Source organism: Salvelinus alpinus, chromosome 9 (genome assembly GCF_045679555.1).
Source record: "Salvelinus alpinus chromosome 9, SLU_Salpinus.1, whole genome shotgun sequence".
In the NCBI taxonomy this organism is placed as follows: Eukaryota; Metazoa; Chordata; class Actinopteri; order Salmoniformes; family Salmonidae; genus Salvelinus; species Salvelinus alpinus.
The window spans coordinates 43702520-43727743 of NC_092094.1; the positions used below are offsets into that span (position 1 = coordinate 43702520).

The 25224-nt window shown below is 45.5% G+C and overlaps 1 protein-coding gene across 3 annotated transcripts in view; it reads right to left on the reverse strand.

Annotated features, from left to right (window-relative positions):
* Positions 1 to 1668: 1668 nt before the first annotated feature.
* The window catches only part of tubgcp6 (tubulin gamma complex component 6), a 33222-nt gene continuing 9666 nt past the window's right edge, over positions 1669 to 25224 (reverse strand). For all 3 annotated transcript variants that reach the window (XM_071326308.1, XM_071326309.1, XM_071326307.1), the window contains exons 4-24: positions 23411 to 23624; positions 22566 to 22727; positions 19118 to 19239; positions 18796 to 18859; positions 18556 to 18665; positions 18286 to 18377; positions 17398 to 17537; positions 15391 to 15540; positions 14891 to 14972; positions 13470 to 13558; positions 13060 to 13175; positions 12660 to 12798; positions 10743 to 10835; positions 8479 to 10591; positions 7944 to 8112; positions 7691 to 7832; positions 5873 to 6067; positions 5485 to 5617; positions 5017 to 5230; positions 4363 to 4556; positions 1669 to 2198 (exon numbers count right to left, since the gene is read on the reverse strand). In XM_071326308.1, the coding sequence (XP_071182409.1) occupies positions 2107 to 2198; positions 4363 to 4556; positions 5017 to 5230; positions 5485 to 5617; positions 5873 to 6067; positions 7691 to 7832; positions 7944 to 8112; positions 8479 to 10591; positions 10743 to 10835; positions 12660 to 12798; positions 13060 to 13175; positions 13470 to 13558; positions 14891 to 14972; positions 15391 to 15540; positions 17398 to 17537; positions 18286 to 18377; positions 18556 to 18665; positions 18796 to 18859; positions 19118 to 19239; positions 22566 to 22727; positions 23411 to 23624 (4825 nt within the window). In that variant the 3' untranslated portion in view covers positions 1669 to 2106. The remainder of the gene's footprint in view (positions 2199 to 4362; positions 4557 to 5016; positions 5231 to 5484; positions 5618 to 5872; positions 6068 to 7690; positions 7833 to 7943; positions 8113 to 8478; positions 10592 to 10742; positions 10836 to 12659; positions 12799 to 13059; positions 13176 to 13469; positions 13559 to 14890; positions 14973 to 15390; positions 15541 to 17397; positions 17538 to 18285; positions 18378 to 18555; positions 18666 to 18795; positions 18860 to 19117; positions 19240 to 22565; positions 22728 to 23410; positions 23625 to 25224) is intronic.

Here is a 25224-nt window from a genome sequence, read left to right on the forward strand (position 1 = left end):
AAATCGGTGAGCAGCTGCTCTTGCGATCACTGAGGGGGATTTGATTAATCTCGCCCGGCACCTGTGTAGGTTTGTTTTTCACCGCCAGGGCATGAGCCAGGTGCCCCATTCAAAGCCCACGGCGAAGTTGGCTCAAAACAAAAGTGATGTAATTAAGCACGTGGAGTAATGAGTAGGATTCTGTGTTCACATGCAAAAGTGATTGATTTTGATAAAAAGCCTTATCTGCCTTCCCAATGAAAACTAGTTTGAAAATTCAAACATTTTATGGAAAAGGGACGTATGTTTCTGGATGATGCACCAAAAAGTAAATGCATCAAAAGTAAGTCATGTTGCCTTGTTGACAACATGACAGAGCGGTGCAGATTACTGTTTGATTTGAGAAGGACTCTCCTCCCTCACTGCTTTAGCCCGTTTACGTCACAGGCCATAGACCTGTGCCCCGCGGCTCAACATAGACGAATCCGGCCATTGTCACAAAGCCACACCCGCCCCACTCGATTAGAAGTTCAGAACAAGAAAGTGTAGGCTATAAAGAAATAATTACACCCAAATTGAAAATCATTAAACTAAATAATGTGGATTTCTAATCAGCCTAATAAACAAGGCTGCGTGGGATTTATTTAATGCGACTGCGTGCAGCCAGTGGCAATGTCCACTGTGGGTATAATGCCAGGAGCCGCTTATGGATTTGACAGATCTAACAGCCGACACCGCAAAAACAACCGCTATGTTGATGTCGGCTAACTGACAGGCCTGGACATGCACTGGCTTAAGCAGGGGGACCTTGCGTGCGCTGCAGGATTTTAATCCATGACGGCGTAGTGTGTTACTAATGGTTTTCTTTGAGACTGTGGTCCCAGCTCTCTTCAGGTCATTGACCAGGTCCTGCCGTGTAGTTCTGGGCTGATCCCTCACCTTCCTCATGATCATTGATGCCCCACGAGGTGAGATCTTGCATGGAGCCCCAGACCGAGGGTGATTGACCGTCATCTTGAACTTCTTCCATTTTCTAATAATTGCGCCAACAGTTGTTGCCTTCTCACCAAGCTGCTTGCCTATTGTCCTGTAGCCCATCCCAGCCTTATGCAGGTCTACAATTTTATCCCTGATGTCCTTACACAGCTCTCTGGTCTTGGCCATTGTGGAGAGGTTGGAGTCTGTTTGATTGAGTGTGTGGACAGGTGTCTTTTATACAGGTAACGAGTTCAAACAGGTGCAGTTAATACAGGTAATGAGTGGAGAACAGGAGGGCTTCTTAAAGAAAAACTAACAGGTCTGTGAGAGCCGGAATTCTTACTGGTTGGTAGGTGATCAAATACTTATGTCATGCAATAAAATGCAAATTAATTACTTAAAAATCATACAATGTGATTTTCTGGATTTTTGTTTTAGATTCCGTCTCTCACAGTTGAAGTGTACCTATGATAAAAATGACAGACCTCTACATGCTTTGTAAGTAGGAAAACCTGCAAAATCGGCAGTGTATCAAATACTTGTTCTCCCCACTGTATATACAAGTTATCTGGAATATGTAAAAAGAAAAATGCAAGTGCAATCAATGCTCTCTTTTGTAAAAGACCTTTGGTTGTATGACAGTGCTCCCCCCCACATAACTTTACATCCATTGTTTGACCTATAGTTTTCCAAAAATGTTAACATGCAATCTTTAATAAATATAAGTGACATTTTATTACTCCTTTTACATCACAAAATGAAGCATTTCTTTAATTGACACACAGGGCTTAGGAATGGGGTGGGCAGAGGAGAGGCACCTGAGCTTTGGCTACCGTTGTTAGGGGAATGGGGTTATCACTGACTTTGATAGCAGACACTTGTGGACAGGAGGCATAATACTGTATGGTCAGGCACATTGAAGCTGTCAAACAGGTCGTCGAGGTACATTTTAAAAATGTAAATACAACGCACATAGTTTCTTTTAATACGGTATATTATTCTTGCCACAAATATACATTACCACAAACTGCAATGGGTGTGGGGGAGAGATTTGTACACAATATTCAACGTATCATTAGTTTAGACACCTACGAGGCCTACTCTGATGATCTACAACACAGGCACACACAGTGTTCTACACACGTACGTTCAGGAGTCTTTGTAGTAGCTGTTGAAGTTGATGCGGAGCAGGAAGTCCTCCAGGTGTGGCTGATATCCTCGGTTCACCAGCTTGGTCACCACTGAGGAGACACCACAGAGAGAGATTCTAGCCATTTGCCTGATTGGTTAAAGGACTAACTGACATGACACTTTTCAGAGAGGGGATGTAAGACAAAATGGGACTAAAAACATGAAGTTGCGAACCATCTGCATTTAACCACGGCAGGGTGACTGGGAATATGGTTGAATACAAAACAGTGCAGTTATGCCCTCTAAGGCAGTCAAACATGCAAAACGTCAGTACAGAGACAAAGTGGAGTCGCAATTCAACGGCTCAGACACGAGACATATGTGGCAGGGACGCCAGACGATTACAAAGGGAAACCCAGCCACGTCGTGGACACTGACGTCTTGCTCCCAGACAAGCTAAACACCTTCGCCCGCTTGGAGGATAACAGTGCCACCGACGCGGCCCACTCCTGAGGACTGCGGGCTCTCGTTCTCCGTGGCAGACGTGAGTAAGACGTTTAAGCCGCGTCCTCAGAGCATGCGCAGACCAGCCGGCTGGAGTGTTTACGGACATATTCAATCTCCCTATCCCTGTCTGCTGTCCCCACATACGTCAAGATGTCCACCATTGTCGCTGTACCCAAGAAAGCAAAGGTAACTGAAATGACTAATCGCCCCATAGCACTCACTTCTGTCATCATGAAGTGCTTTGAGAGGCTAGTTAAGGATCATATCACCTCCACCTTACCTGAAACCCTAGATCCACTTCAATTTGCTTACCGCCCCAATAGATCCACAGACAATGCAATCACTATCACTATGCACACTGCCCTAACCAATCTGGACAAGAGGAATACCTATGTAAGAATAATGTTCATTGACTCTAACGCAGCCTTTAACACCATAGTACCCTCCAAGCTCATCATTAAGAGCCCTGGGTCTGAACCCCACCCTCTGCAACTGGGTCCTGGACTTCCTGACTGGCTGCCCCCAGGTGGTGAAAGTAAGCAACAACACCTAAACTCCGCTGATCCTCACCACAGGGTCCCCACAAGGGTGCATGTTCAGCTCCCTCCCGTACTCCCTGTTCACCCAGGATTGCGTGGCCACGCACGCCTCAACTCAATCATCATGTTTGCAGACAACACAGCTAGTAGGCTTGATTACCAACAATGACGAGACTTCCTACAGAGGTGGTGATGACCCTGGCGGAGTGTTGCAACAAAACAAAAAGGAGCTGATCGTAGATTTCAGGAGGCAGTAGGGGGAGCACACCCCCCATCCACGTCGACGACGGGACCGCAGTGGAGAAGGTGAAATGCTTCAAGTTCCTCGGCGTACACGTCACTGACCAATCTAAAATGGTCCACCCACACAGACCGTGGGGTGAAGAAGGCGCAACACCACCTCTTCAACGTCAGGATGCTGAAGAAACTCAGCTTTGCCCGTAAGACCCTCAAACTTTTACAGATGCACCATTGAGAGCATCCTGTCGGGCTGGTCCACCGCCTGGTACGGCAACTGCACCGCTCTCCAGAGGGTGGTGTGGTCCGCCAAACGCATCACCGGGAGCACACTGCCTGCCCTTCACGACATCTACAGCACCCGGTGTCACAGGAAGGCCAAGAAGATCATCAATGACCTCCGCCATCCGAGCCACGGCCTGTTCACCCGCTATCATCCAGAAGGCGAGGTCAGTACAGATGCATCAAAGCTGGGACCGAGAGACTGAAAAATAGCTTCTATCTCAAGGCCATCAGACTGTTAAATAGCCATCACTAGCCGGCCTCCACCCAGTACCCTGCCCTGAACTTAGTCACTGTCACTAGCCGGCTACCACCCAGTTACTCATTTCATATGTATATACTGTATTTTAGTCAATGCCACTCCGACATTGCTCGTCCTAACATTTCTACATTTCTTAACTCCATTCTTTTACTTTAGATTTGTGTGTATTGTCGAGTATTGTTAGATATTACTGCACTGTTGGAGCTAGGAACACAAGCATTTCTCTACACCTGCAATAACATCTGCTAAACATGTGTATGTGAACAATAACATTTGATTTGACTCTACCCAGTTACCAACTAACCACTGCAACAAGAGGTGTTCAGGAAAACGGACTGTCAGATGTTGATTTGGAATTGAACATATCACTTTCTCCATATAGAAACTACCTTCAACTCTCATTAGAAAGGTCACCAGAGGTCAGTGAGGCTTTGACCCGGTCCTTACCTTTGAAGAGGAAGTGGGAGTAGTATTTGAAAGTGTTGTATGACTGCTGCATGGCGATGAAGCTGGGGTGCACTGCCTCCCCCTGCTGGCTGTCCCAGGGCTGTGCGATCAGCTGGGCCCGGAACTTCAGGATCAGGCTGAAGATACTGTGGATGATGTTCATGACTGGAGCTGCCTTCTCTGTCAGCAGACCCCTGGGAGGGGAGGAGAGAAAACGGATACAGAATTAAATTAAGTAAAGATGTAGGCTTCCGAATGGCGCAGCGGTCTAAGGCACTGCATCTCAGTGCTAGAGGTGTCACTACAGACCCTGGTTCGATTCCAGGCTGTATCACAACTGGCCGTGATGGGGAATCCCATAGGGCAGCGCACAATTTCCCCAGCGTTGTCCGGGTTTGGCCGGGGGTAGGCCGTCATGGTAAATAAGAAGTTGTTCTTAACTGACTTGCCTAGTTAAATAAAAGGTTAAATTAAAAAAAACTCAATATGAATTTATTTTTAATTTAAGATAACATGTTGAGAGCAGGCTGAGTTCAAAGTCTAGAATATGATTAATGTGTTTAGGTAGTCAGTGTGTGTATATGTTTCTAACCTGAAGATATCTCTGTTGAGGTAGTGTGTGTGTGTGTGTGTGTGTGTGTGTATGTCTCTAACCTGAAGATAGCTCTGTTGAGGTAGTCGGCGTGTATGCGGTGTATGGCGTCCAGGTCCGAGGCACTGGCCAGCTTGGTGGTGAACTCTAACCAGGACACCTGCAGGATCTGGTTAGCGATGTATCCCTGGATCACCTTCACAAAGTGTTGCATCTCGTGTCTGTACAGCTGCAGCTGGCGGAACTGCACCGAGCGGCCCGCCCCTTTCACCAGCGCTGGGGGGGACACACAGACACACGTTTTGGGTCGTGGCATAATTATGACTGGAGCTATAAAATAAAGAAAAGCCTACACATGAAATATGCTGCTCCTTAGTGCTTTAAAAAGAATGTGGTGCAGTTGTATTAAAACACTAGAGAGCAGCGGTATGCCTCATTCCCTTTCTTTGCATAATTGCCTTTTTTTCTCCTCCATAATTCCCTTTCTACAGGGCTTTTTTCCCCTTCATTTACAGAGATGGAGCCCTTACCAGTCCTCTTGAGGTGAAACCAGACGTCTCTGAGGCTCCACACCATGTGTTTGAGCTGCAGCAGGAAGGAGAACAGACGGTTGTACTTGTTCATACAGCTGTCTGTGATTATGATGTTCAACGGCCAGTCCACCTGAGAGAAAGATAGAGTATGAGGGTCAGATGTAACAGAGGGAGGGTAGAAAAGGGGATGCAGGAGATTAATCGGGGGGGGGGGGGACTTTTGTGAAAAATCATTATTCACAGTCTTCGAAAAGCCGCTCTCCAAATGAATTCAAGAGGATCAAACTGTTCCCCGATATTTTCCATACCAAGAACAGTACTACGTCACAATTTCAGTGAGCTCAGCAATCTACTGCACACAAAAGTACATTCCCTCTCCTCTGACCTTGTACCGTAGCTCCAGGCAGTTGAGTGCGTCGGGGGCGTGAGGATGGAAGGTCTCCGGGAGGAAGCGCAGGGCGAAGGTGAAGTTAGGGGCCAGAGAACTGTCTCCATGAAGACTGTACTGAAGAGCCTTACTCAGGATGGAGTTCAGGACCAGAGGAGTCAACAGCTCTCCAGGAGTCTGACCACTGCCCATCTGATGGAGAACACAGGGATTACATATGGAGACATACGACCCACCCCAGACAGACAAAACACACAGCAAATACACACCTAGGTAAAACACAAATACACACACAGAAGAGAAAAAAAACACAGGTACATGAAACGCCCACCAATCAGTGCCTTCAGAAAGTATTCACACCCCTGGACTTTTTCTACATTTTGTGGTGTTACAGCCTGAACAAAACATGTATTACATTGAGATGTTGTTTGTCACTTGCCTACATACAATACCCCATAATGTCAAAGAGGAATTATGTTTTTAATTCATTAAAATTGAAAAGCTGAAATGTCGAGCCAATGAGTAAACCCTTTTATGACAAGCCGAAATAAGTTTGGGTGTAAAAATGTGCTTGACAAGTCACATATTGTGCGTGGACTCACTGTGTGCAATAATAGTGTTGAACATGATTTTTGAATGACTACCTCATCTCTGTACCCCACACATACAGATCCCTCAGTCAAGCAGTGAATTTCAAATACAGATTCAACCACAAAAAAACAGGGATATTTTCCAATGCCTTGCAAAGATGGGAATCTATTGATGGGTAAAAATGTAAAAAGCAGACATTGAATATCCCTTTGAGCATGGTGTAGTTAGTGTATCAATACACTCAGTCACTACAAAGATACAGGCGTTCTCCCAACTCAGTTGCTGGAGAGGAAGGAAACCGCTCAGGGATTTCACCATGTGGCCAATGTTAACTTTAAAACAGTTACAGAGTTTAATGGCTGTGATAGGCGAAAACTGAGGATGAATCAACAACATTGTAGTTAGTCCACAAAACTAACCTAAATGACAGAGCAAAAAGAAGGAAGCCTGTACAGAATGAAAATAGTCCAAAACATGCATAGTGTTTGAAATAAGGCACTAAAGTAAAACTGCAAAAAAATTGGCAAAGAAATGAACTTTATGTCCGGAATACAAAGCATTATGTTTGAGGCAAATCCAACAACACTGAGCACCACTCTTCATATTTCCAAGTATGGTGGTGGCTGCATCATGTTATTAATTATGCTTGTAATCATTAATGACTGGTGAGTTTTTCAGGATAAAAAGAAACGTAATGGAGCGAAGCACAGGCAAAAACCTAGAGGAAAACCTGGTTTAGTCTGCTTTCCACCAGACACTGGGAGATTAATTCACCTTTCAGCAGGACAATGACCTAAGGCCAAATCTACACTGTAGTTGCTTACCAAGAAGACAGTGAATGTTCCTGAGTGGCGGAGTTACAGTTTTGAAAAGAATAAATGGTCAAATGTTGCACAATTCAGGTATTGAAAGCTCTTTGAGACTTACCCAGAAAGATTCACAGCTGTAACCGATGCCAAAGTTGCTTCTACAAAGTATTGACTCAGGGGAGTGAATACTTACGTAAATGAGATATTTCTGTATTTCATTTAAAATAAATTAGCAAACATTTCTAAAAACATGTTTTCACTTTGTCATTATGGGGTACTGTGTGTAGATGGGTGAGAATTATTATTTTTATTATTATTTTTAATTCAGGCTGTAACAAAATGTGGAGTAGGTCAAGGGGTATGAATACTTTCTGAAGGCACTGTAGGTAAGACTACTATCATAGCTCCATTTCACCTTTTCAAAGATCAGGTCACTAAGAGACTGGGCGAACTCCCCGTCCTCCATGAGCAAGAAGTGCCTGAGGGCCTCAAAATGCCTCTCCACTCCAAGCTCTACGAAGTAGTAGTCCACCACCGCCTTGTTCACCAAGGATACACTGAGAGACAGAGAGAAGGGGGGGTTAACAGGAGCACCAAACAGTCAGTGATAGGCCCACAAATAGAGAGACGTGAACTCCTTCTTCCCTAAAAAGGCAACACACACTCACTGTGTGATGAGTGGGGTGGTGACAGAGTGCTTCATGAGGACGGGCAGAGAGACCATCCCACTAAGCTGCACCACCGTGGTGTCTGTGGCCCTGCGGAGCGACGGGTCCACCGGGAGGCCCCAGGGGCCCCGCGTCACCTGATGCAGGGGGTGACACTCTGGAGCCAACGCTGTGGAGGGGACACAGCACGCAGAAACATACAGTGAGATTCTAATTCAAACATTCGTTATATTAATGTACCATTGCCTGATTGCACCTTTCAGTCATTGCTGTGTTTTCAGTTGGATGGTATATTATACATGAATCATGTGGACATCTTAGTTTAAAAAGCTGCTTTACATTAGTGTTGTGCAACTGATCCGAGTACCACGGTGGTATTTTCGACTAGAGCAGTCTATTCCTGCTACCGTGTGACGCAATGACTTGGGACTATCATGAATGTGTGCACTATGCAAACACAGGGTGTGTGAAGTGCCCTCGACTGCTTTATACACTATTTGTATGTGCAGGCCTGTGTGTGTTTGACGTGACTCACTAATGAGACCGTAGCAGTCCTCGTACTGCTCCACCTGGTACTGAGCAGCCAGGGAGCGGAGGTACTCCCTCTCTGAGCTCTCGCCTGGGGACAGAGCCAAGCCCGCTGCCCAGGACGAGATGCCCTCGGCCAGCCGCTGCTGCTCCTGCTGCTCCAGGGTCCTGGCGTCGTATTCATTACCAGTGTCCTTCACCTTACAGCCCCCTCCCAGGGCAGAGTCTGAGCTGTGGCCGTAGATACTGCCAGGGATGGGGGAGGGCAGAGGGTTTACACCCGACACCACACACCCTGTGCCCAGTGTGGAGTCTGAGGACTGTCCGAAGTTGCTGCCGGGAAGAGGAGCGCGAACGGGTTCAATCCCAGATATCACGCACCCTCCGCCCATCGCTGAATCTGACGAATGGCCGTAGTCACTTCCGGGTATCGGAGAAGGAAGGGTTACTGTTCCTGACACCACACACCCTCCACCCAGGGTTGAGTCTGAGGCGTGTCCAAAGTCACTTCCAGGTAGAGGAGCATGAAGGGGTTCAACCCCAGAGACAACACACCCTATACCTAGAGTGGACTCAGAGGAATGGCCGTAGGTGCTACCAGGTAAAGGGGAGAGTACTGGTTCTGTGCCTGACATCACACAGCCTACTTGAAGTGTGCAGTCTGAGGCGTGACCATGCTTGCTCCAGCGTGGTCGGGAGGGCTCTGCGTCCAACACAAACTCACCCGCCTTGAAGTGAGTGTCGGATGAGTGACCGTAGATGTTTTGGGTGTGAATGGAGGCGACCTCTTCTGACATGTGCTCCCCGACCTTGATGTGAGAGTCCGAGGCATGACCGTGAATGTTCTGGGTGAAAAGGGAGGCGACCACTTCTGAAACATGGTCTCCAACTTTAATATGAGCGTCAGATGCGTGACCGTGAACATTGGGGGTCGGAAGAGGAGCAGTCACTTCCGAAACAAACTCTCCTACCTTTATGTTAGCATCAGATGAGTGACCATGAACGTTTTGAGAAGGGAGAGGGGCTTCCACTTCTGAAACATGGTCTCCAACTTTAATATGAGCGTCAGATGCGTGACCGTGAACATTGGGGGTCAGAAGAGGAGCAGTCACTTCCGAAACAAACTCTCCTACCTTTATGTTAGCATCAGATGAGTGACCATGAACGTTTTGAGAAGGGAGAGGGGCTTCCACATCTGAAACATGGTCTCCGACTTTAATATGAGCATCTGAGGCATGGCCTTGAATGTTGGCAGTAGGGAGCTCGGACACACTGGAGGGTCCAGAGAGGGAAGGGGAGGCCTGTCCTGGATGATACCCACTGTCATGGCCCTGCTCTGGGGTGGAGGAGGCAGAAGCCTCCCTGAGAGAACCAGCCGTCTGTTCCTCTGCTCCAACACGATCTAGTTTCTCTATCTCAGCTGGCTTCATCTCCACCAGGCATGATGCCTCTACAGTCCCTTCAGCCTCTTTTACGATGCCCCCTGGAGGTGATGGGTCTTCCGTATTCTCCTGCCTGCTGTCCATCTGCTTTGCCTCACTTCCATCCGCCAGCTGCACTGTGGTCTGGGAGGGGTGTCCGTGGACATTGGCTGTGTGGAGAGCCAGGGGCACATCAGAGGAGTACTGACCCAGGGGGATGCTAGACTGGGAGGCCTGGCCGTGAGGACTGGGCCTGGGGAGGACCTCAGCTCCTGACACCACACACCCTACGCCCATAGTGGAGTCTGAAGAATGGCCGTAGGTACTTCCAGGTAGCGGAGACGGGAGAGCTAAAGTCCCGGACACCACACACCCCATACCTAGAGTGGACTCAGGACCCCAGCGAGGTCTAGCCAGGGCTGGGGCCGTCACTCCCTCAAGGGGACTGTAGGGGGCGCTAAAGTCATAGTCTACGGGTTTATGAGGCGCAAGAGCCTCCGGGAGGTCCGACCCAATTTCCTGTAGGGCCTGGTCCACCTGTAGGCTGTTGGCCGGCTTGGGCAGGAAGTCATTGGCGTCGATGTGCTCTGAGACGAGGGTGAGGTCGAGTTTCGTGGCGGGGGGTGCGGATTGGTGATGGATGGGGGCCTGGGTTGCCTCCTTAGACTGCTGCTCACAGGGCTCCGGAGATAGGGACTCCTGTACAAAACAGGGGCAAGAACAGCGAGGTTAGGGCACAGAGCAGAGATCACACACTCAGTCAAGCTTACACTTCCATGAGTGGATTGGCAAGGCACTTTTACATAGGCTGTATTTATTTGACGCTACGCCACCCCACACACTTACACACCTGTGTTAATGGTTGAGTGGTCTGAGCTGGAGCTGGCTGTAGTATTTCCAGAGGGGGTCTCTGCCCTCCGACAGGATACTTCTCCAGAATAGCCTGGGGGTTTAGATAAGAAGAGTACATTACTGCATCATCACCACAATCATATTAAATCAACATCAGCATCACAATCATATTCATCAACGTCCATCATATGAAACCACACCGCCAAACATGATTCACACTAGTGGTCTTCACGGATCCACCTGTACCCGAATACCCGATCTGGACCTGAACCAGAATTGTAAATAATGTCACGGGTCTGGGTGGGGTCTGATATGATTGTCACGGGTATGTGTAATTATAACTGACTTGTCCGGACGGGCCCGTACAGATCGAAACATGACTGCTGCATTAGAGAAAGAGAGAGAAATTGTATAATTTATGCTGCTGCTCTTGCTTTTCACGAGAATGGAGCGTGTAGCTTGTTGTTGGCAAATCGTAAGTCATCAAAGAGGCAATAGGCAACAGTCATAGAACCTTGCTCCGTGTGGCAAAGGTTAGGAGATATCTAATCCATAGAAGATGGAATTACAATGACAGAATTAAAAGTTAAAAGACAAGGACAGGCTACAACGACCAAGAGCCAACAGGCAGGATGCTACTTAATATTCTGAATGGATATTCTGAATTGAGTTGGTGTTATTTGTAACTGTAGGATCAGAAAGCACTGCAGCCTCAATTAGCTAACGTTAGCTAGCTTAACTAGCTTCTCCCGGTTTGATGCAGTCAAGACAAGTACTACGTAATCATATTTGATGATAAATAACGTGGCTACGGCAGCTATTAATCTACTATAGTTTGAGTCCACTTGGTGTCTCATCTCTCCCTCCCTCCCTGCTCCCCAAGTCACTCGCTCACAGTACGGCCCTCCCCCGCCTGCTAGAGCTGCACCTCTCTCCCTCCCTGCTCCCCAAGTCACTCGCTCACAGTACGTCCCTCCCCCGCCTGCTAGAGCTGCACCTCTCTCCCTCCCTCCCTCCCTCCCTCCCTGCTCCCCAAGTCACTCGCTCACAGTACAGCCCTCCCCCGCCTGCTAGAGCTGCACCTCTCTCCCTCCCTCCCTGCTCCCCAAGTCACTCGCTCACAGTACGGCCCTCCCCGCCTGCTAGAGCTGCACCTCTCTCCCTCCCTCCCTGCTCCCCAAGTCACTCGCTCACAGTACGGCCCTCCCCGCCTGCTAGAGCTGCACCTCTCTCCCTCCCTCCCTGCTCCCCAAGTCACTCGCTCACAGTACGGCCCTCCCCCGCCTGCTAGAGCTGCACCTCTCTCCCTCCCTCCCTGCTCCCCAAGTCACTCGCTCACAGTACGGCCCTCCCCCGCCTGCTAGAGCTGCACCTCTCTCCCTCCCTCCCTGCTCCCCAAGTCACTCGCTCACAGTACGGCCCTCCCCGCCTGCTAGAGCTGCACCTCTCTCCCTCCCTCCCTCCCTGCTCCCCAAGTCACTCGCTCACAGTACGGCCCTCCCCGCCTGCTAGAGCTGCACCTCTCTCCCTCCCTCCCTGCTCCCCAAGTCACTCGCTCACAGTACGGCCCTCCCGCCTGCTAGAGCTGCACCGCTCTCCCTCCTCTCATGCTGTATCAGCGCCGGTTAATAAAGTACCTTAAATGACTTCGCTGCTGCTTCCCTCACTCGGATCGTATTGGACCGGGTCTGCAGCCGATCAGTTCTATAACGGAACGGGTCTAGTTGTCTTTGGGTCCGTTCTGAAAGGGTCTCTATATCTTAAAAATGTATTTATGCATATCAGGTCCGGGTGGGAAAGTCCCAGGTCCATTTCGGGAACGTATCCAACTTTTTGGACCTGTGAAGACCACTAATTTACACCCTTCTAAGTAACCTCTTTCGAGAGACAGTGTGTGTATAAGAGTACTACTGACCTCAGTCTCCAGTTGGTCTTGCTGTAGGAACTGGGCCCGGGAATCATCCAGTCTCATTCGCTGAACCCTCCACATGGCCCGCCACTCCCTCTTGGCCGCCTCCTCTGATAGGTGGCTGTACTGGGCAATCAGTTCCTTCCTGAGGACCAGGATGCATTGTTATCGCAGGTTATTTAAGTGTCAGGTTTCACCCTACTCAGGCTTGTCTTGAAGATAAGGTTGTGATTTGAGAGAGGGAAGAAAGGTGGTGAGAGGAGGGAGAGGTGGTGAGGAGATTTGTGCAACTCTTACCTTTATTATAATAACCAAATCTAAAACTATTATTTATGCTGTGTGTGTGTAACGTGACTGTGTGTGTCTAATGTGGGTATAGTGTGGTGGCGCGCCCTAGTGGCCAGACCTGGCTCTGATCTCCAGCTGCTCCTCCAGGGCCTGTAGTCGCTTCTCCCGGTCTCTCAGCTCCCTGGCAAAGCTGAATTCATCCTCCTGCTCCTTCCTCCTGGCTAAACTGTGCCACTGCAACATTCACACGCATGCAGACATGGGTTACACACACACACACACACTCTACAGCTGAGGTAAGAAAACAGTAACACAATTCTGAAGATAAAAGGATATAGTGCTGTGTTCCTAGCTGGTGTTTATATGATGCAAAACAGAGTTAAAGAGTAATTGTTTGTTTCTCTCTCATTCCTTCCTTCTCCCTCCCTCCATCTTTAGTTTGTGAACATATGAAGGTCAAAAGGGAGACAGTTGAGGAGTAAAGTGTAACCCTCCCTCTTGGTCTCCCTTTCTCACTCTCTGTCCCACCTCTTGTTCCTGCTCCAAGTGCTGTCTCAGCTCTTCAAAGCGTTCCCTCTTCTTTGCCTCTTCAGCCAGACGCTGCGACACCTGGCGCCCTGCAGGGGGCGAGAGAGAGAGCAGCAGGCTGGTTACCCCCTACAGTACACACACAGTACACACACAGTACTTGGCCCAAGCTTCATTCACTTCCTATTGCACATCTTTGAAGTAATAAATGATATGAGCAGTTTCTTAAACTATGTGAGCGATGATTAGATTTTACACCCTGAGGTGCTGGAAGCTGTTCAAAGCTTTTTTTCTCTCACTCATATCAGTCCCCCTTCTCCCTGCCGTCTCTGTGAAGAATCCTTAGGGTTATAGAGGGTGATGTGCCAAGTTCTTTTGGGGTGTAATCAGTGTTGTGAGCAATGTTGTAAAGATCCTGTAAGGTATAATCGGGGTTGTAGCGAGGTGTTTGTGTGTGTGTGTGTATCTGCATGTGTGTGTACCAGTGTGTATTGCATTGTTCAGGGCCTAACTTTTTTGTATAAACAGCCAATTTAATTTGTATTTAACCTTTAACTGGGCAAGTCAATTAAGAACAAATTCCTATTTACAATGACGGCCTAGGAACAGTGGGTTAACTGCCTTGTTCAGGGGAAGAACGACAGACTTTTACCTTGTCAGCTCAGGGATTCGATCTAGCAACCTTTCGGTTACTAGGCCAACGCTCTAACCACTAGGCTACCTGCCGCCCCATAAACAGCCAATGGTGCCGGTAGATAAAAAAATATATATATATACCTGCCACTCCGATTTGTTTACATACAAAATATGTTTTGCCATAATTACAAAAACACCAAAAACGGATGAGCATGCTTAGTAATGGATTACAAGTAAGAAGTAATGTGGTATATTGATCGATTTAATTTAATATTTTGTGACCGAAGGATTTTAATAAAAATATATATTTTTTAGCTGATTCCTTTAAGGTTACCTTGGTAACAGGATTACTCTAGTCATCATGTGTACCTATGAGAATGTCACTAGTAAAGGCCAACGATGTCTCTTTTTGCTAGCAGTGGGAGCATACTCAAACATTGAAAAGCAACTTGGCTATTTACATTGTTTTGTTCACAAGCTAAGAAACACGAGGACAAAGTCTCACTTCAGTACTTTCGAGTAAATTATTATGCCTGTGCCCATTGCTTCTAAAAACACATCTTTCAGAAATTGAAAACAGCTACTGCATTTATTTTGCTATAACTCACCCATTGTTGACTATTTTTATTAAATGTTCACACTGTAGAGCCCGGAGTGTTACCACGCGCCAACGTGGCTGGTGATTTAGACATTCTTACCCACCAATGCCAAAATCTACCTACGTGTGGCAGGTGGCATGTTTTAATTTTAGGCCCTGCATGAGTTACTATGCGTGTCCCTCTCACCGCGGATGCTCTCCAGGGTCTTGGCGGCCGACTGCCTGACCTGATTGATCAGTTCCTGGCGTGCCTGCTCTGTGCGCAGGGCCTAGCAACAAAGACAGAGAGAACAGACACAGACCATCATTAACAGAGATCTATCTGCTCTAGCTGAAAAATAGGCCATGGATTTGCACTGTAGATCACTGAGGGTTTCAAATCGAGTATGTGTACATCAGCTTAATGGTCCATTACTGCCGCTTTCCCCATCTCTCTCATTCCTTCCCTCTCTCTCTCTCTCTCTCGCTCTTCTCCTATCTATCAAAAGCTGAGTCCAAAGCAGAGAAGCGTAGAACAAACATTTTCACACAAATCTCCAATTAACGTCAAAGCCCTACACTTTAAAGCATATTTGGGGTTTAGAAAAGCGCTATAAAATCCAATGCATTATTAATACATGTTTTTTCCATTCAAGTTTCATGCATTTCTCAGGATAGTCTTAGGTCCTTGATGATTTGCTGCAGTACCTGTTCCTCCCTGCTGGTGGCGCTGTGCTTGGCGATCCTCTCCATGCGTCCTCGGTACACGGCACAGTCCCTCTCTATCTCCTCTACCTCCTGCAGGGAGAACGTGACAGCAATGCGAGGCACGGGCAGCTCCGACCAGCAGATGTAATGCTGCGGCAGAGAGACAATATCAGACAGCAGTTATAGGTACAGCTGATCCTAGATCATAGTTAACTTTGGGCTGCTAAGCTGTTCCGGATAGAGGTTTGTGTAAGTACAGATCTAGGATCAGCTCAGTTAGATCAGTGTCCAGGGAAAGTAACTCCATCCTAGTATTCCCTGACTCAAGGACTAGAGGTCGACCGATTAATCGGCATGACTGATGAATAAGGGCTGATTTCAAGTTTTCATAATAATCGGTAATCTGCATTTTTGGACGCCGATTATGGCCGATTACATTGCAATCCACGAGGAGACTGTGTGGCAGGCTGACAACCTGTTACGCGAGTGCAGCAAGGAGCCAAGGTAAGTTGCTAGCTAGCATTAAACTTATCTTATAAAAAACAATCAATCAATCTTAACATAAATCACTAGTTAACTACACATGGTTGATGATATTACTAGTTTAACTAGCTTGTCCTGCGTTGAATATAATCAATGCGGTGCCTGTTAATTTATCATCGAATCACAGCCTACTTCGCCAAACGGGTGAGGATTTAACAAAAGCGCATTCGCGACAAAAGCACAATCGTTGCACCAATATACCTAACCATAAACATCAATGCCTTTCTTAAAATCAATACACAAGTATATTTTTTTTAAACCTGCATATTTAGTTCAAATAAATTCATGTTAGCAGGCAATATTAAATAGGGTAATTGTGTCACTTCTCTTGCGTTCAGTGCAAGCAGAGTCAGGGTATTTGCAACAGTTTGGGCCGCCTGGCTCGCTGCGAACTGTGTGAAGACCATTTCTTCCTAACAAAGACCGTAATTAATTTGCCAGAATTTTACATAATTATGACATAACATTGAAGGTTGTGCAAAGTAACAAAAATATTTAGACTTAGGGATGCCACCCGTTCGATAAAATATGGAACGGTTCTGTATTTCACTGAAAGAATAAACGTTTTGTTTTCAAAATGATAGTTTCCGGATTTGACCATATTAATGACCAAAGGCTCGTATTTCTGTGTGTTTATTATATTATAATTAAGTCTATGATTTGATATTTGATAGAGCAGTCGGACTGAGCGGTGGTAGGCAGCAGCATGCTCGTAAGTTTTCATTCAAACAGTACTTTCCTGCATTTGCCTGCAGCTCTTCGCAATGCTTGAAGCACAGCGCTGTTTATGACTTCAAGCCTATCAACTCCCGAGATGAGGCTGGCAATACTAAAGTGCCTATAAGAACATCCAATAGTCAAAGGTATATGAAATACAAATGGTATAGAGAGAAATAGTCCTATAATTCCTATAATAACTACAACCTAAAACTTCTTAACTGGGAATATTGAAGACTCAAGTTAAAAGGAACCACCAGCTTTCATATGTTCTCATGTTCTGAGCAAGGAACTTAAACTTTAGCTTTTTTACATGGCACATATTGCACTTTTACTTTCTTCTCCAACACTGTTTTTGCATTATTTAAACCAAATTGAACATGTTTCATTATTTATTTGAGACTAAATTGATTTTATTCATGTATTATATTAAGTTAAAATAAGTGTTCATTCAGTATTGTTGTAATTGTCATTGTTACAAATATATATATAACAAATTAAATAAATAAAAATAAGTGTTCATTCAGTAGTTGTAATTGTCATTGTTACAAATATATATATAAAAAATATATATATTTTATATATATATTATTTTTTATAAAATCGGCCGATTAATCGGTATTAATCGGTATCAGCTTATTTTTGTCCTCCAATAAATCGGTAACGGTACCGGCGTTGAAAAATCATAATCGGTCGACCTCTACCAAGGACACAGTACGAGTGTGTAAATGACCCATTACCACTGACCTGGGGACAGCAGATCTTGAGCAGGTTGATGGTCTTCCCGCAGACGTACACGTCGTTGGCTATGTGTCGGAGGAAGACAGGCACGCAGTCCTCCACATCACGGGAGATCAGTGTGTAGCCCTGCACCCAGAAGTGCTTGTCTAGGGGGAGAGAGGGGGATTGTGAGGTACACCAGGAATTTCTAGGAAAGGAGTTGTTCCATGTTGGGTGTTTAGGTCCTACTATAGAAAAAACTACTAGGAAATGATAACAGGTTAGATCTGTGTACCTTAACACAAGCACATGGGGGCGTGAATTCACCAGGATTTATTTCATGAAGAAATTCTAACGCAGAAGCTTGCCATTGCCAAGCAAGCTCCACTGATTGCTTCACTGACTGACTCTTGGAATAGAGCAAGTGACATTAGTGTGTCATTCAAAATCAGGAGTGAGAAACACTAGGAAGGTTCCCTGCATGCATGATGGAGCAGGGTTCCCCAGAGCAGGGTTCCCCAAACTCCGTCCTGGGGCACTCCTTGGATGCACGTTTTGGTTTTTGACCAAGCACTACACCGCTGATGCAAACAATCTTGATGACGAGTTAGATATTTGAATCAGCTGTGTGGTGCTTGGTCCAAATGCAAAACGTGCACCCAGGGAGGGCCCCGGGACCGAGTTTGGGAAACCCTCTTCTAAACCACAGCAAATCTAAAAGTGATACTGTCGGTCCTTGAATGTGGTACAGGGAATTAGCTAATTCGGAGTGTAGCCCAACCTGAACTCAACCACGGGTCCCTGGAGCGGTCAGTCCAACATCTTTACCATAAGAGGGTTGAACTGCTTCATGAGGTTGCTACAATCGACACTGTGCATGAAGAGTACTGTTATCGGGCAGTGTAACGTTCTGACCTCTGAAGCTGAGGTAGTCTTCGTTGACCTGGATCATGAACTCTCCGTACACGTCCCGGAACACTCCACTGTACACCCAGTCTGACACAAACCTACACACACAGGGAACAGGATCAGTCAGGCGGACAACCAGGCCAGGATGCGTTGTTCACAAGCATCTCAAAAGCGTTTGTGGGGGTGCAGGTTAGCATAAATTCCACGTGGGATAGGTGGGACAGATCAGTGGACATTGTCAGTGTGATGTCTCAGACAAAGGCTGGGATGACTGACCGTGTGTAAGGCTCACAGCTACTCTTCAGCAGGGACAACAGGACGGGGTAGTTCTCATTGCTGCAGTTGCTCTGGGCCTCGTTGTACAGGTAGGAGAGCAGCGTCACTCCCTGAAGAAGACAAGATACTGGCTGAGTTAAGCTATTGAGTACATACACTTCTAAATGGCTGAGACAAACAGAGAGAGTGAATATGCCAACAGAAAGCAGGGTGGTGTGTCGGAGAGGTGTAGTAACTTACCACAGGGAAGGTAGCCTGGCCCACACCAGATGCCCCATCCACACAGCATAACTCTGACAAATACCTACAAACAAAGAAGAAACAGGAGCCTGACTGGGGGACATTAGACAGCATAACACTGCGTCAATTCCTAAAATATATCTATTTAGTTGAAAATAGATCAACAATCAACTATCCTAAACAATGCACATGCAATTGGTTGGAATGACATTTAGTGATTACATACAGTCATGTAGGAATTCAGTGTTAATTAGATTATCAAGTTTAGGGAACTGTGTGCCTAATTTCATAGTGGTTATAGACATGTGAGTAAGGGTCTTACCTGAGCTGCCGGCCCACCTTGCGGAACAGGAAGCTGATTGTGAGCAGGCTAAGGGTGGGAGGGGTGCTGAGGACACAGGCCCGGTAGTAATGCAGGTACTTACGCAGCCCACCTGTAAACGCCTGAGAGAAAGACACTACCAGTCAAAAGTTTGGACACACCTACTCATTCAAGGGTTTTTCTTTATTTTTTACTATTTTCTACATTGTAGAATAGTGAAAAAACACATACGTAGTAACCAAAAAAAGTGTTAAATCAAAATATATTTTATATTTGAGATTCTTCAAAGTAGCCAACTTGATGACAGCTTTGCACAATCCTGGAATGCATTTCAATTAACAGGTGTGCCTTGTTAAAAGTTAATTTGTGGAATTCCTTTCCTTCTTAATGTGTTTGAGCCAATCAGTTGTGTTGTGACAAGGTAGGGGTGGTATACAGAAGATAGCCCTATTTGGTAAAAGACCAACTCCATATTATGGCGAGAACAGCTCAAATAAGCAAAGAGAAATGACAGTCCATCATTACTTTAAGACATGAAGGTCAGTCAAGCCGGGAAATGTCAAGAACTTTGAACGTTTCTTCAACTGCAGTCGCAAAAACCATCAAGCGCTATGATGAAACTGGCTCTCATGAGGACCGCCACAGGAATGGAAGACCCAGAGTTACCTCTACTGCAGAGGATAAGGTCATTAGAGTTAACTGCACCTCAGATTGCAGCCCAAATAAATGCTTCACAGAGTTCAAGTAACAGACATCTCAACATCAACTGTTTAGAGGAGACCACGTGGATCAGGCCTTCATGGTTGAATTGCTGCAAAGAAACCACTACTAAAAAGACACCAATACGAAGAAGAGACTTGCTTGGGTTAAGAAACACCAGCAATGGACATTAACCTGGTTGAAATCTGTCCTTTGGTCTGATGAGTCCAAATTTGCGTTTTTGTTTCCAACTGCCGTGTCTTTGTGAGACGCAGAGTAGGTGAACAGATGATCTCCGCATGTGTGTTTCCCACCATGAAGCATGGAGGAGGTGGTGTTATAGTGTGGGGGTGCTTTGCTGGTGACAATGTCAGTGATTTATTTCAAATTCAAGGCACACTTAACCAGCATGGCTACCACAGCATTCTGCAGCGATACGCCATACCATCTGGTTTGCGCTTAGTGGGACTATCATTTGTTTTTCAACAGGACATTGATCCAAAACACACCTCCAGGCAGCCTAGTGGTTAGAGCATTGGGCCAGTTACTGAAAGGTTGCTGGATCGAATCCCGAGCTGGTAAAAATCCATCGTTCTGCCCCTGAGCAAGGCAGTTAACACAATGTTCCACGGGCGCCGAAGACGTGAATGTCGATTAAGGCTGATTCAGAGGGGATGGGTTAAATGCGGAAGACACATTTCAGTTGAAGGCATTCAGTTGTACAACTGACTTTGTATCCCCCTCTTTCCCTGAATATAAGGGCTATTTGACCAGGAAAGAGAGTGATGGATTGCTCCACAATCACCTGACCTCAACCCAATTGAGATGGTTTGGGATGAGTTGGACCGCAGAGTGAAGGAAAAGCAGCCAACAAGTGCTCAGCATATGTGGGAACTCCTTCAAGACCGTTGGAAAAATGTTCCTCATGAAGCTGGTTGAGAGAATGCCAAGAGTGTGTAAAGCTGTCATCAAGGCAAAGGGTGGCTACTTTGAAGAATCTCAAATATAAAATATATCTTGATTTGTTTAACACTTTTTTGGTTACTACACTACCGTTCAAAAGTTTGGGGTCACTAAGAAATGTCCTTGCTTTTGAAATTAAAGCACATTTTTTTGTCCATTAAAATAACACCAAATTGATTAGAAATACAGTGTAGACATTGTTAATGTTTTAAATGAATATTGTAGCTGGAAACGGCAGATATTTTATGGAATATCTACATTAGTCGTACAGAGGCCCATTATTAACAACCTTCACTCACTCCTGTGTTCCAATGGCACATTGTGTTAGCTAATCCAAGTTCATCATTTTAAAAAGGCTAATTGATCATTAGAAAACCCTTTTACAATTATGTTAGCACAGCTGAAAACTGTTGTCCTGATTAGAGAAGCAATACAACTAGCCTTCTTTAGACTAGTTGAGTATCTGGAGCATCAGCATTTGTGGGTTCGATTACAGGCTCAAAATGACCAGAAACAGACTTTCTTCTGAAACTCGCCAGTCTATTCTTGTTCTGAGAAATTAAGGCTATTCCATGCGAGAAATTGCCAAGAAACTGAAGATCTCGTACAACGCTGTGTACTACTCCCTTCACAGAACAGCGCAAACTGGCTCTAACCAGAATAGAGTGGGAGGCCACGGTGCACAACTGAGCAAGAGGACAAGTACATTAGTGTCTAGTTTGAGAAACAGACGCCTGACAAGTCCTCAACAGGCAGCTTCATTAAATAGTACCCGCAAAACACCAGTCTCAACGTCAACAGTGAAGAGGCAGCTCCGGGATGCTGGCCTTCTAGGCAGAGTTCCTCTGTCCAGTGCCTGTGTTCTTTTGCCCATCTTAATCTTTTCTTTTTATTGGCCAGTGTTGACGTTGAGACTGGTGTTTTGCATGTACTATTTAATGAAGCTGCCAGTAAAAATAAAGAAAAACCCTTGAATGAGTAGGTGTGTCCAAACGTTTGACTGGTACTGTATATATATATATATAAAAAATGTATGTACATGAACATACTGTATATAAAACATGTACATGGACATACTTGTATGGTTGAAAAATTCCAGCAACTTTCCCAAAATTCCCAGGTTTTCCTCGTTTGGATGATTCCCGGAATTGGGAGGGAATAAGCAGGAAATACCGAATTCTCAAACCAGGAATTTTACAGAAATGTTGAAACCCTATACTTATGACAAGTCTAACAATTAAGCAATGAGGCCTGAGGGGGTGTGGTAAATGGCCAATATACCACAGATAAGGGCTGTTCTTTGTATGACGCATCGCGGAGTGCCTGGACACAGCCCTTAGCAGTGGTATATTGGCCATATACCACAAACCCCAGAGGTTCCTTATTGCTAAATAAACTGGTTACCAAAGTAAATTTAAAAAAAAAAGAAGAAAAAAAAAGATTTTACTGTTCTTACCCGTGGTATACGATCTGATATACCATGGCTTTCAGCCAATCAGCATTCAGGGTTCGAACCACCCAGTTTATAATGCATTATAACCACATCATAATGTCTTTACCTGCAGGCCTTAAGTAAAGTGTTACCCATGGCTATTCCTTAATGTCTTACTTCAAAAGGCCTTGAAACCCACACCGTTTATACACCAGATAATTACCCCTATCCAGTAATTATAATATAAAAGGCTAAACTGATCCTAGATCAGCACTTTTACTCTGAGACACTTTGTGAATATGAGCCACGATAACAGACGTGATAGGGCGGTATATAACGATTGAAGGACCATACCTGGAAGACCAGGCCTCTCTTTTGGGCACTCTGCAGAACGAAGCGGCTGAGCCTCAGGTAATGGGTGCCATACTGAGCCAGCTCGCCAAGCAAACGAGACACACTCTCCGGTGACGCTCCCGACACACACACTCCGGGTCGAACGTCAAAATTTACACACACCTGGAGAAAGAGAACAAATGGAATCCATTATCTAATTAAGTGATAATGCCCATGAAGCCGGTGTTTGGAGGATATATTGGCACGGGTGTTGTTAGGCCCGAGACAAAGTAAACTAGCTGCACTTCGTTTAGTTTGACCTTTTTTCAATAGATTTTTCTTTGTATATATCCATAAAAATGATGCCAGCTGATTCATGATTTCGACTGGCTGAGAAATACTGCCTGCCTGTCTCGTCCCGACTTCCGACACGTTCATTACTATGGGACAGCTAAAGATCGAATTTGAATATTGAAACAATGTTGTAAATGTCGGAGACACAGACCGCAAGATATATACAAATCTCAGCTGTTGAAAACTAAGTGTTAGTCTAAAAGAAATTAGATAAATGTCCAAATGCTTTTTATAGTGGAGATCAAGTTTATAAATAGCCTGGCTGGGCTGATGAGACAGTGGATTGCAGTCAGATGGAACAGAGTAAATAGGTATTTTAACATCATAGATTTAGCCGATGGTAACTTGTGGAATAGATACTGGCTGGAATGTGGTTTTAACCAATCAGCATTCCGGATTAGAATCACCCATTGTATAACACGCTATATATTTATGTTACATATCCTATATACCAAACTAAATGAAGTAGTATGCAGACTACTGCCAGAGTTAAGGTGATGGGGGTACAGTACCTGGTTGAGGGGGAAGGTAGTAGACGCCACCCCGATCAATACATTAAGTAGGTCGCTGACCAGCTGGGTCTGACAGTCCAGAGGCAGGGGCAGGAGGGGCGAGGGGGGTGCAGAGCAGACCACCCTCATCTCCCCCTCCCACAGCCTGTAGAGCTGATCAAAAGCCTCCCTGCCCCCCTCCGTCAGGTAGGGGAATTCCCTCTTCCCTGGTGGGCTGGTGGGAGAAAGAGTTTATGCTTGATGAATTATTCTGGAATAATTCTTCTAACATCTTAGGCCATTTCCATCTAAAAAGGCCCCATGAGCACCAACATGTGTTCAAAGAATCGTGTCAAATTGGGTGTCAAAAGAAAGCTAAGAATCTACACTACCGGCCAAAAGATTTTGAACACCTACTGATTCAAGGTTTTTTAAATATTTTTTTTACTATTTTCTACATTGTAGAATAGTAGTGAAGACATCAAAATTATGACGTAACACTTATGGAATCATATAACCGAAAAAAGTATATATTTTATATTTGGGATTCTTCAAAAGTAGCCACCCTTTGCCTTGATGACGGCTTTGCACACTCTTGGCATTCTCTCAACCAGCTTCACCTGGAATGCTTTTCCAACAGTCTTGAAGGAGTTCTCACATATGCTGAGCACTTGTTGGCTGCTTTTCCTTCACTGTGCGGTCCGACTCATCCCACACCATCTGAATTTGGTTGAGGTCAGGGGATTGTGGAGGTCAGGTCATCTGATGCAGCACTCCATCACTCTCCTTCTTGGTCAAATAGCCCTTACTAAGCCCAAACCAGATGGGATGGCATATCGCTGCAGAATGCAGTGGTAGCCATGCTGGTTAAATGTGCCTTGAAATCTAAATAAATCACAGACAGTGTCACCAGCAAAGCACCCCCACACCATCACACCTCCTCCTCCATGCTTTACGGTGGGAAATACACATGCGCAGATTGTCCGTTCACCCACACCGCGTCTCACAAAGACACGACGGTTGGAACCAAAAATCTCCAATTTGGACTCCAGACCAAAGGACAAATTTCCACCTGTCTAACGTCCATTGCTCGTGTTTCTTGGCCCAAGCAAGTCTCTTCTTATTGGTCTCCTTTAGTAGTGGTTTCTTTGCAGCAATTCGACCATGAAGGCCTGATTCACACAGTCTCCTCTAAACAGTTGATGTTGAGATGTGTCTGTTACTTGAACTCTGTGAAGCATTTATTTGGGCTGCAATTTTTGAGGCTGGTAACTCTAATGAACTTATCCTCTACAGCAAAGCTAACTCTGGGTCTTCCTTTCCTGTGGCGGTCCTCATGAGAGCCAGTTTCATCATAGCGCTTGATGGTTTTTGCGACTGCACTTGAAGAAAATTTCAAAGTTATTGAAATGTTCCGTATTGACTGACCTTCACGTCTTAAAGTAATGATGGACTGTCGTTTCTCGTTGTTTATTTGAGCTGTTCTTGCCATAATATGGACTTGGTCAATTACCAAATAGGGAAAGAAATTCAAAAAATGTACTTTTAAAAAGGCACACCAGTTAATTGAAATGGATTCCAGGTGACTACCCCATGAAGCTGGTTGAAAGAGTGTGCAAAGCTGTCATCAAGGCAAAGGGCGGCTATTTGAAGAATCTCAAATATAAAATATATTTTGATTTGTTTAACATTTTGTTGGTTACTACATGATTCCATATGTGTTATTTCATAGTTTTGATGTCCTCACTATTATTCTACAATGTAGAAAATAGTACAAATAAAGAAAAACCCTTGAATGAGTAGGTGTGCTAAAACTTTTGACCGGTAGTGTATAT